The sequence below is a fragment of the Cornus florida genome, unplaced genomic scaffold (assembly GCF_030987335.1).
Source record: "Cornus florida cultivar Cherokee Brave unplaced genomic scaffold, ASM3098733v1 CherokeeBrave_3.0.0_Hap2_Chr02, whole genome shotgun sequence".
Classification (NCBI taxonomy): Eukaryota; Viridiplantae; Streptophyta; class Magnoliopsida; order Cornales; family Cornaceae; genus Cornus; species Cornus florida.
The window spans coordinates 1,451,137-1,464,125 of record NW_026775572.1 but is presented as its reverse complement, the minus strand read 5'-3'; the positions used below and the strand labels follow the sequence as shown (position 1 = coordinate 1,464,125).

At 34.4% G+C, this 12,989-nt stretch overlaps 1 protein-coding gene across 1 annotated transcript in view; it reads left to right on the top strand.

Annotated features, from left to right (window-relative positions):
- Window positions 1–1,377: 1,377 nt before the first annotated feature.
- LOC132291494 (putative calcium-transporting ATPase 11, plasma membrane-type) overlaps window positions 1,378–12,989 on the top strand; it is a 32,387-nt gene continuing 20,775 nt past the window's right edge. The window contains exon 1 of the mRNA XM_059790283.1: window positions 1,378–1,993. Coding sequence (XP_059646266.1) covers window positions 1,820–1,993 — 174 coding nt within the window. The 5' untranslated portion in view covers window positions 1,378–1,819. The remainder of the gene's footprint in view (window positions 1,994–12,989) is intronic.

Genomic DNA, 12,989 nt, shown 5'->3' with positions numbered 1-12,989 from the left:
TATTATGATACGAGTCCCATGTGGATTTTGGATTAGCTCTAGTTAGTATGAAGGTGGATTTCCCCCTTTCTTCAAAGTTTCTTGGAGCATTGATTTAATCTTAACAATATTACACACGACTTTCAATTTGCCAATTTTGCAGAAAACCGTCTCCGGGACTATTGCAGCAAAAACCAATCTGGCGTGGGTTCCCTCGCCTCAAGGTGTGTGTGGACAAAAACTGGATTGTAGGGCTAGTGATGCAAGATTTTGGGGACTCTTCACCAGTGAGTGGATGACAGTCCTTGTGCATTTCTTGCTTCACCATTTATAAAAAAGTTTTTTCTACTAAAATGGTTTTAACCTAAGTCACATAAATTGAAAACGGGAGCGAGAGCGAATTTGAGAACTGTAATGCAAAAGCGACAAAATTAAGTTACAAATAGTGACAATGGGAGCAAAAATGCATACGGAGCGTAAAAGTAACACCCCGTTAAGAAAGAGTCATGTACTTAAGTTAATAAAGGTTCATCATTTACCTAACTACCAAACAACCAAAATGTCACAAGATTTAGCAAATCTTGTTTCAAGAGCACGATGGCTTGTTTATACTATAATTTTTGCCCATAGAAAGTCTTCCTTTTCCTATTCCTTATTGTGATGATCAGTTCGAATAAAGTAAAGGTATTGGGATTTTGATTCCGTAGCACTTCAACTTTATGCTTTATACAGAATTGGTCATGTGCAGTGCAGATAGAAAAGTAGTTAGTACTTTGCAATCGTAAACTTAGTTAAATAAAAAAACATTTTTCAGGCATTTTTTTTTTATAACCAATTGACTACTAATGCTCTGTCCCGTACATCACTCACTATTCTTTATTATATGAGAGAACATTATTATTATTATTTGCATCATACATGGTATATACTCTCTATATATTGTAAGGTTCAATTGGTATCTATATTTCTTATAAAAGTATGTAGTATTTTTAATATTTATTTACACCTTAATACCTTCTAACCTAATAGATAAAATAAATAATTTTTAAACTAATACAAAAATACTAAATTACAAACACCTCTTCTAAAAGTCCTACAATTTTTTTTTATATCCATTTTAATATTATTTTATACCAATTAGGAGAGTATAGCATAATATATGTATGTATGTTATTTGGAGTTTCATTAGTCAAATGGGTAGAATCTAGTACTTCCATGGTCTTGACTTTTGGAGTTTCATTAGTCAAATTGGTAAAAAGAAACATTTAGATTTTTATGAGTGTGTGTATATATATATATATATATATATATATGTGATGGGCTGGTGATGAAATTGATAAGAATAGCAACAATGGAATAGTTGTAGGGAATTGCCTCTCAATTTATAAGGTTAAGTCTTCTAAAAAGTAAGATCATGCAAAAGAATATATTCCGCCATAGAAATCAAGAAAAACAAGTGGAGGGAGATTATGATTATTATTATTTTTAATTTTTATGACGTGCTGGTTTGAAAGCCAGAAACTGGTGGCTTTGAAAGCCAATTAAACCAGCACACTTTGCCGCAGATGTAGGGTGTATATTTTGTTTGGGTAAAGGATGATAAAATGAGGGAAACGTAAAAAACGCGTTAATTTTTTTTTTATCTTTCACCAAAATACATAAAATAAAATAAAATACTACGGAGTATGTAGTAGAAAAAAAGAAAAGAAAAAAAAAAACCACACATATATGATTTGATATATGTATGTGTACATATAATTATATATATCCTATGATCTACTGTTAGAGTAGGCAGGGGAAGAGTGAAGGATAGGCAGTTGTTGGTGTTGAATTTTGGGCAATGGAGAAGTTTTTGTTGAAAGACTTCAATCTTCCGGCAAAAAACCCCTCGGAAGAAGCGCAGAAGAGATGGAGATCGGCAGTCTCGATTGTTAAAAATAGACGCAGGCGTTTCCGTTCAATTCCAGATCTTGATAAACGAAACGAAGCCAGAGTCAAGGTTGATGGGATTAAGGTGTGTCCTTCTTCTTTCTTAATTTTCTGTTTGCTTCCCAAGAAAACCCAGCGCACAGCAAAAACAAATTTCATAACTTAAAAACCGAACCCAGGTACTATCACTGAAAACAGGTTTTGTGTTATTAGATCCTCCACAAATGCAGAAAATCTTAGATTCAATTTTTTCTTCTTCTATGAATTCCTTCTGCCTTTTCTATTCTACAGTTTCTTCACATCCAAATGGGAAAATTTCATCTGATTTCCGAATCGTCCTGTTCTACATTTTCTGTTCCAGTCTCCTTTTTGTCTTTTATGGAGTTTTTTTTTTACAATAGTACCTTATATTTTTTTTCCAAATGAAAATAGAATAAATTTTGAATTCCTTTACACCTGATTTTGTTTCGAATCCATGAGTTCCATATAGTAGAAATCTGATCTGGTTTTTAGTTTGCAAAACTTTCCAACTTCTTTCCTAATTTTTCACACAACTTATGTTTTATTTCTGCAATTATTAATTATTATTTTTCCATTCCGCAAATATTGCATTTAAACTTTTTATCTTTTTTCTGAATAATATGAAACCAGTGTATTAAAGTGTTTTAGTATACCAGTATATCGGAATATTGACAAGAATAAATCAGGAGAGGTAGGACATTTTAATAGATTTAGGACATTTGTATGTCTCTTTTGAAAAATCATGTCACTTTTAGGATCCATAATTCACAATTTGTAGTAATAAGAAAATCAGTAGCATTGTGTCAGTTTTTAAGCTACACTCAATATTTTTATATACAATTAGTTTTTTTAAAAGAAAGAGAACACACACACACACACAAAAATATATATATATATATATATATATATATATATTGTACTACTCCTTAACGGTGTTAAATGTGTTATACGGAGTATGTCAAATTAATTAGTATTGCTTCTCGATGATAAAAAGCGTAATTAAAATGAAAAATGACGGTTTTGATGTATTGAAAGATCGGGTCCCATTAACCAAACGTCTCAAACGATTCTTACCATATGTAGAAAGAGTAGTAAAATGTTGAGCTAACCTTCCGTTAGTTTATTTATTTATTGAGGGTGTGTTCCATTAAAATTTTGTGGTCCACTACCATTAACTCCTCCTGTTTCTGACTCTGCCCACGTATAAATTAAGATTGCACATGGTCCATATGGACCACCTACCTTTTGTGCTTTTCATTTATAAGTATATTTTATATCAAAGCTGTAATATATTATTTTTAGGATTTACCCAAACAAAATTTTTGTTTTCACAAAGCTTGAAATTTTCACAGGTTTGGTTTGTTTGGATTTAAATTTTTTTAAATTTTTTAATTTTTTTTTTCAATTTTAGTGTTTCTTCATAAATATTTTACGGAGAAACAAATATTAAAATTTGACTAAAATAACTCATTCATTAATTTTTAATAAGTTATTTTATACTCTTCATTTTGAACTCGATCTAAGCCTTTGCAAAATATCAAAATATAAAAACAAAAGAAAATATTTAAAAAAAAATATTTTACAAGAGAACAAACTGAGACTATGGGTTAGTCTGAATTTTGAAATATTTGGTAAGCGTCAATGTAGGCGCATTCTTTCACGGGGCTGGTTTTTAGTCTCTTTCTAATATTGATTTAGTTCTTTAATTTGTATTAAAATTATTACTCCTATTTTATTATAAATTATAAAAAATTTACTAAGTGTCTCATACCATTACTCTTTTAACTCTTTATGTTAATATTATTATCATTTATTTTTGTTTAACAAAATTTACATATCCATTTATCATATCATTTATCTCCACGAGAACTCAAATCAGGCATGGTGAATGGTTGATTTTAGTGATATTTGTGGAAAGATATTGAGTTGTATTTTCTCTACCAAATGTGGGAATTTAGGATTAGAGTCTCCCAAATAAATGAGTGTTTAAGTTTGTTGTAAAAAAGAAAAAGAAAAAAAAAAGGCGAGCGTGTGTCAAAAAGTGGGACAAAATGGCTACCTAGCAGATGAAATTCAAATTCAAATTCAAATGGATATTAGGTGAAGCTAGATTAGTATAATGTGCTTATGGTTGTGCGCAAACATTTAGGGCAGACTCCTTTTCGTTTTTAATTTCGTCTCTTATTGGTTTTTTCTTTCACCACCGGTTTGTTAAATACAATATCTCTAAAGTTTGCCAAATTTAGGTATTGGAAAAGAGTGTTACAGATTTGGATGTTAATTTTGAATTTGAATTCAAAAACATTTGAATAAGGATCTTGATTGAGAAAGATCTGGTCATAAATGCAGGTCTGAAAAAGGATCTTGGTTGAAAGATCTGATCAGAATCTGAATTCACATTCATTCATGAGTTGGAAGGTTATTCAAAAAATAAATATTATAAAGTGCATTGAATATATAGACTGAATGCATCTGATTTATTGGTATAGTTGCTCAACTTGCTCCGGGGGAGTGGTGCCACATTGAACTTTGTGCTTCTTTTGTCCGTTGTTCTGTTTTCATGTGGGACCGTTATGGGTTTTGTGAAATTATTAAATGGTAGGTGGGAATAATAAAAAAGAAATTAGTGTTGAATTTTTTTTTATAATAAATTAATGCATTATTTTAAAATAACATTTTTAATTTTCCATATAATTGGTGATGATTCAAGACCATCCAGTAAGTGGTGAGGTTCACATGTTAAAAGCTGAGGCATAGCTAATTTTATCTCTTGATTAATGGTACGTGGTCCTACAGTCTTGTCCATTCGTCTTCAATCTCCTTTTTTAAATCATATTTTCTCGTGGGTCTGTGTGGCTCCAGAAAATTCGTGTTCAAGCTATGCTCTAGACTCTAGGCGTAGGATTAGAGAAGGTAAAAAGTAAAAAGTAAAAAGTATACTCATACACTGGTGCATGGTAAAGTATTTTTATGCTGAGCACCGTACAGTCTGCGACTTGGCATCAGATGTTGTTGGTCCTACCACAATATACTGGGGGTGACAAAAAATTACTCAGTACAAAATATTAAAATAAAAGAAAAATAAAAAAGGGAGTTAACAGTGCATAGTTTTAAGTAAAAAAAAAACAATAGCAAGTGGTAACTGTTAGATCTGTTTGTAAATAGATTTTTGTTTGGTGTCAGCTTTATTATAAACTAATCTATCTTTCTCAATCCGACTGTGTTTACATAAAGTCTAGTTGACCCATCGGTAGGCCTGAGATTATTGTAGAATTCTCGCGTAAGCTACTAAGACTCCCTCCCTCTTTGCGCGTGCTGCGAGGGATGGGTGTTTGTGGTGGGAATTGGTAGGGAGGCTGAATGGGACACCATTATTAAAAGAAACCATGACTTTTGCCTACCAAACGAAAACAAGGAAACTTCGTCGAACCCTCCTTCCCCTCATTGATATAACCGCAACGAAAAGGACATAGTACTACATTGAGAAATACAATAATGAACATTTCCTCATATGGCCTTGAGATGCTTTCTATTATTTTGTCCCTTCTCTTTTCTTTAGAAAATTTATTTTATCCTATTTAGTTTGATAGGAATCGTGGTTCCCATGCTAATTCAAGTTTTTATTTTTTTAAATATATTGTTTTCGTTTTTGGATGGCAGGTCCTCTACCTAAGCAATTTAAATAAATAACTAAGAAACAAAGAGGTTATATTCTTGTCCTGGATGTCACTTAGTTAGTTAAAATATAACATGACAATCTTGACCGCCACACTTTACCTCCTCCTCCCTTTTTTTTGTTAAAAGCTATGCTCTTGTAAATTCTTGGTGAATGTACTAGGTGCCTTGTGGCACAGTGATATCTCTTCTATCACCGAAAGGAATTGGTAAGAATTCGAGTTCTCAAAAAGATAAAGTGGAGTGTGTATTTCTTGCCCAAAAAAAAAAAAAAAATTAATCAGTAACTTAAAAGGAGAATAGCATGGACTTTCACAAGACCGTAAGCCCTAATAGCCTTAAGCTGAGAATCCCAGATCAGCTACAGAGAGACTAGGGAAGGTTCCCATCTTGGTTTAACCATTTATTCTTGTGTTTTAAGTTGAAATCCAAAGAAGGAACAGGATTTGAATTTCACAGGATCTACGACGCCCCAAATCCCATGATCCGGTGCATTAACCAAGAAGATTATAACCCAACTTGATATTGAGTCCGAAATGCGGAAGCGAAACAAAGGGAGAGATCCCTTGGGGTAAACACCACCTCTAGGACAATAAGAGAACTTTATAAGAAGTCACAAGACTCAACTCAAAGGCAAATGTGGATGGTAAAGTCAAAACGGATAAAATATAGAATAAGGGGTAAAACAGTAATTTCACAAGTGAGGAGAGAAATCTGACTTGAAACAAGTCAAATGAGGTTTATGTAATCCATTCTAACCATTTTATAACATTATAATTGTTAGCAGATATGATAGTCACGATTTATGGAATGACTTACCATATTAGGAGAGAATTGATAGTCACGAATCATGGCATATAATATGCCATAGAATATGTTGTGATTTGATTTAGATTTGATTTAATTTCCTTTCTTGTAATATGACCATATGCTCTTCTTATCTATAAATACTATAGTTGTGAATGAGTGATATATATCTCATTCAAGCCTTTACACAATTCTCTCATTTTTCTTCTTTTTATATTTCTTCTATAATTTACTTGAGTAAAGTCTCTGGTTCCTTTCCTTCCATATAAAATAGATGGTGGCAACAAATGTTGACTTTAAGATATAATCAAATCAAGAGCAAGTGATAAAGAAAAAGAAGAAAAAGAGAAGAAAGGAAAGAGTGAAAGAATGAAAGATACTTTAATCTTTTCACCACATTCTATTTATAATAACAAGTTTAAGAAATTACACATAATCCCCAACATTATTAAGTAATAACAAATAAGCCCTTGACAACACTCCCCCTCAAGCTGGTGCAAAGATATCCATCATATCCAGCTTGACTAACGTATTTTGCAAACATCTTTCTCACAGCTTTAGTCAAAACCTCAGTAACCTGATCATGTGTGTTGACGTAAGGAGTATAAATTAGCCCAAGACGAAGCTTTTCCTTGATGAAGTGTCGATCGACTTTAATGGGCTTTGTCCTGTCATGTTGAATTGGATTGTGGGCAATGCTAATAGTAGCCTTGTTGTCAGATTACAACTTTATTGACTCGCAAACAAAATAACCTAACTCACCCAACATCGTATGTAGCCATAACAACTCACAAGCTCCATGTGCTATGGATCTGAACTCAGCCTCTGCACTAGATTTAGCTACTACAGACTGTTTCTTGCTTCGCCGTAAAACAAAATTACCTTTAACAAATGTGCAATATCCTGAAGTAGATAGTTGATCTGTCACAAACCCTGCCCAATCAGCATCAGTATAGGCTTTAACACGCAAGTGGCCATGATTGCCAAACAATATCCCCTTACCAAGTGAACCCTTGAGGTAGTGAAGAACATGATGAGCTACCTCAAAGTGAGGTGTACGTGGAGCATGTAAAAACTGACTAATCACACTAACAACGTAGGCGGGTGCGTGAGAGATAAGTAAATCAGTCTCCCAACCAATTGCTGAAATCTTACCACATCATCTAATGTGTCTCCATCTACATCATTAATCCTATGGTTCTGCTCAATGGGAATATCAATAGGTCTAGCTCTAAGCCTGCCTATTTCGGCCAACAAATCTAACACATACTTTCGTTGAGAAATGAACACCCCTTTCACCTCGATGCCAAGAAAGTATCTTAATGATCCGAGGTCTTTAACCTTGAACTCTGACTCTAAGAATGACTTCATTTGACGAATCTCTTCTTGATCATTTCCAGTGATAACAATATCATCAACATATACAATAAGGACAGTGGTGCAACCCTGGTGCTTCTTGATGAAGAGAGTATGATCTGCCCGACTCTGTGTGTACCCTACTCTTTTCAAAGCAGTGCTGAACCTCTCAAACCAAGCATATGGCGACTGCTTTAACCCACACAAGGCTTTATTTAGCTTGCACACTAAATTCTGACCATTGGTAGACTTAAACACTGGTGGTTAAGAAGCACGGATACGGATATGACACGACACGGACACGACGACAAGGCAAATTCAAAAAAATTAGGACACAGCGAATAATATATATATATATATATATATATATATATATATATATATATGATGTAGTACTTTAAAAATGACGGAGTGTTACTTTTTTTTTATCAACCTTGTAATGAAAAAAATACACAAATCGTAACTCATCTAATGTAATAGTGTAATGACTGGCCCTTAAAGATTTATTTGTTTTGTCTAAAATTGCATATTAACCTTACAAGTTTAAAATTATTATATACTGACCACATAAATGAGTAAAAGTTGTTAAATAACTTCACATATTTATACTTTAACTCAATTTTCTTTCAAAAATTATCTTTTAGACCCCCGAAAATAAGACACGCGTGTTGGACTGTAACGACCCAAACTCGGAGGTCCGAACAGTTAGCCGGGTCCTTACCCGAACCCGGGGTCATTAATGTCAAACTTATCATTTCAAGCGTCAAAACATCACCCATCGGATCATTCCTAAGTTATCACATGGTTTCAACATGAATCCCAGAGGTTACAAGTGGGATACCGAAGAAGAGAGAGCAAAGAACCCCAAAGCAGGTGCACTTCGGTCGACTGAAGTGGAGCTTCGATCGGCCGAAGCAGACCTTCAAGAACCGGTCGACTGAAACCCCCCATCGGTAGACCGAAGGTGAAGTACTGAGAGCATGAGGACAGTTCGGTCGACCGAACCCTATTTCGGTCGACCGAAACAGGAGATCCCGAGAGCTGCAATTGGTTCGGTCGACCGATGAGCCATTTCAGTCGACCGAAACAGGTCCTTCGAGTTTTGGTCCTGAACTTAACATACTGTGGTATGAAAATGAAAGGGAAGCTGAAATGGAAACTTTGCAATGGTTTAATCTCGAGTTGAATCTTCAATCCTGAGCTACTCCATGGTCATAGACAAGAGAACCAACACATAATCAGATTAACACATCATTGAGATCAACTACATGGAGTCATGAACTCAAACTTTACATTATAATCAATTTACTTCAAAATTGATTTAAGGTTCTCATTACATTGTCCTTTACATACCAAATGAACTTAATACATTTCACATCGTGTGCTTTACAAAATAAGTTCAAGTTCTGCAAAATACGTTCAAAATGCTCTTCAAGTTCCCTTAGTTCTGTGGTGGATTATCATCGGCGCGCCAAATCCTTGCTATTTCTTGAAAAAATGTAGAATATGATGGGGTGAGCGATTTGCTCAGTAGGTGGCACTTAAGACACACCTACTGTGTCCCCATGAATCCAACCAAAGAATAGAACAATAGGATTCGGGGTCATGCTATGTCGGAACAATATCACATTACAATCAATCTCAAGTATACACAATATGATGCAATGGAAGTACAATGCATGTCAATGTCGCTCCCCCTTTTCACATTCAAAATCATCGCTTTCAAACTGTTAATATAACCCGCCCTTTGGTGACTCCGCAGCGACATGAGACAATGATTGGCTAGCTCAACCACGCTAGGGCGACTCCCTAGTTCCCTCTAGGCTATATTAATACTCCGGCCCTTTGGTACCCCCGCGGCGACCGAGTTTTCATAAAACCGATTCAACAAAACATTTTCCCAAAATTCCCCATTTTCATTTCCAAAATCAATTCTTCCCATTTCTTGCCCAATGTAAATGCATAAATGCATTAATGTCCTGTCAATGTCCATCATTTCACAATTAATTCAAGTTTGTCTACTAAGTATAGTTCACAAGAATTTCAAAGGAATTTATCACATGCTTGCATGCATCAATAAGTTAGCATTTTGAGCATACATAATTCAACACATAAGCATGTCCATCACATAGATCATTTAATTCACATAATCCCACAATTAATAAAATACATAACAACTAAACAATTGTCTAGGAATTATCCAAATTAAGCATGCCAATTAGCCATTTATGAAGAGTTAACTTACTAAAGCACAAGAACATCATGGATTAAGAACCCCTACCTTGATTTGAGCAAAACCCTTAAAATGGGTCAAGAAATTCGAAATCCCTAGGGAGGCTCAAAGCTGAAATTGTTAGTACTCACGCGTAAAGCTCGTTGTGCTCTCCGTTTTGCCTCAAACGGCACTAAAAAATTCCAAGTATTAAAGATGGAATCTTGATTCAAAGTTTGTTGCAAAATAAAAAGAAAATGAAGAAGAAAATGAGGAGGAAAGAAAAACCAACGGGGAGAGAGAAAATGAGAAGCAAGAGTGGTCTCTAGACCACTAAATGGTTAGTGGTGGGGCCCACAAATTTTCTTTTCTTTTCTCTTTTTCTTTTTGCTTAAATTCACACCATATAAATACATACACTACACCACCATAAAAAAATGCCACATAAACCTCATAAAATTAAAGTGCACAAAATGCAATTGGACCCAACCACAAAACGCGAAAAGACATAAATACCCTTGCACCAACGAATTTCCAGACAAGTGAAAAATTCTAAAAATTAGAGACATCACATGGACACACTCCCCTGGCATGTCGGACACGTGTCCGCGGAGTGTCTGTGCCTTGTCCGGAAATTAAAAATAAAATAAAAAAAATTCTAGACACAATTTTTGGTGTGTTCGACACGTGTCAAGGTGTGTCCGACGCGTGTCGGTGTCCAACACGTGTCGGACACGGATTTTTCGCCCATTTTGGCGTGTCCGTGTTTCCTAGCCTGGTGGCATAGTCATAAACACCTCTTCCTCCAAGTCATCATGAAGGAAAACATTATTTACATCCAGCTGATGTAAGGGGGAATTTAAATTAGCTGCCAAAGAAAGAAGAACACGTATAGAGTTTATCTTGGCAACTAGAGCAAATGTTTCCAAATAATCAATTCTATAGGTCTGAGTGAAGCCCTTGGCAACTAACAGAGCTTTATATCTCTCAATTGTTCGGTATGCATGATACTTTATTGTGTAGACCCATTTGCAGCCTACTGGTTCCTTACCCCTTGGTAGTGGAACAATATCCCAAGTATCATTCTTCTCAAGGGCCTTTATTTCTTCGACATAGATTTCTTTCATGGAGTTTGACTGGGAGCATCTAAAACACTAGAAAGAACATACACAAAGGAGATACACAAAGTGAAAGCACGATATGTTGGAGATAAGGCATTATAGGATACAAATTGAGATATGAGATGTTTTGTACAACTACGAGCACCCTTACGATAGGCAATAGGGACATCAAGATCAATAGGAATGCTATTGGGAAAAGAATCAGGAGGATCAATGTCAACTAAGGAATTACCTGGATCGAGGGAGACTTCTTGGTCCTGGGGTGAGTCAATGAATTGTTTTGCCCTCCTAGTGTAGACAATTGGTTGTTTTCCTTGCTGCAAATCATTAGTGTTAGGAGGACTAGACATAGGCACCTCAGTAAGAAACTCCCCCAGAATGAGAACCCCCCCTGAATGGAAACAGGCAAAGGAAGGGGGCATTCCCTCTAAATGGACAATGGATTCTCTACCTATATAGTAGTCTTCCCCTGTAGAGAATCCCGAGTAGTGGAAAAAAAAGGAACACACATCGGATTATAACACCGATACCCTTTATGAGTGGTAGAGTATCCAAGGAAGACACATCGGATTACCTTAGGGTCCATTTTGTCCTTGCGATCATAATAAACACAACCAAACACTTTCGGAGGGACAGTAAACAAGACAGTGTCATGCTGTAAGACAGAGAAGAGGGATTGATAGCCACGAACCTTAGAAGGCATGCGATTGATAAGGTATGTAGCTGTTAAGGTTGCATCATTAACCCAATAACTTTTAGGCATTCCCATCCCAATTAGAAGAGAACGGGTCACCTCCGTAATATGATGATGTTTTCTTTCAACTACACCGTTCTGTTATGGTGTATTGACACAAGAGCTTTGATGGACAATTCCGTTATCAACAAAAAAGGAGGCAAGGCCACCATACATAAACTCTCCTCCATTATTATATCGAAGGATTTTAAGGGGACAATCAAACTGAGTACATACCATCCTATGAAAGGTTTTAAAAATGGAATGAACTTCATCTTTGGTTTTCATAAGATAAAGCTAAGTATATTGACTAAAGTTATCAACAAACATATCAAAGTAACGAAAACCAAGTTACGAAGTAGTAGATTCAGGACCCCACACATCAGAATGAACAAGTTGCAAATGAGCTATACTTTTATTAATACTAGTAGGATTAGAAACACAACATTGTTTGTCAAGAAAGCATGTTTCACAATTTAACTCAAAAGATGTTTGTAAAGGTATTGCTGAGTACTATGAGCATCTGTTCACAGATGTAATACCGTGATATTTTAAAAGATTTATTAATTGGAATTAATTACTTTTATTTTATTTTTTAATGATATATTTGATTTAATTTGAATTAATTGCGTTTATTTTAATTTTTAATTGATTTGTTTTATTGAGTGCTTAGATTAATTGTTTTATTTTATTTATATTTCGTGAATTATTGATATGATGATTGTTGTGTGTGTGCTCAATTATTGATTGAGTTGTTGGCGTGTTAATTTTATTGGTATGGTGTAACTTGGTTGTAATTTATTATTTTGTTTATGTGCTTAGTGTAATTAGTTTTTAGTTTTTATTATTTAAGTGTCTATTTAATTATTTGATTTATTTAATTGGATTTGGGATTAAGGGAAGTTGGACCAAAAGATGTGGTATTGGGCTTGTATGAAGCCTTATTGGGTTAATTAATAAAGGCCTATGATTATTTAATTATTTAAATGATCATTTTTGTATTAATTATAAATATATATAATTATATATAAATATAATTAATTAATAATTGTTATGGAAAGATATATATAGAGATATATATTTATGGATATATATAGGTCTATATGATTTAATTAACCCATGGATTAATTATGGAAGGTATATATATATATTTGTA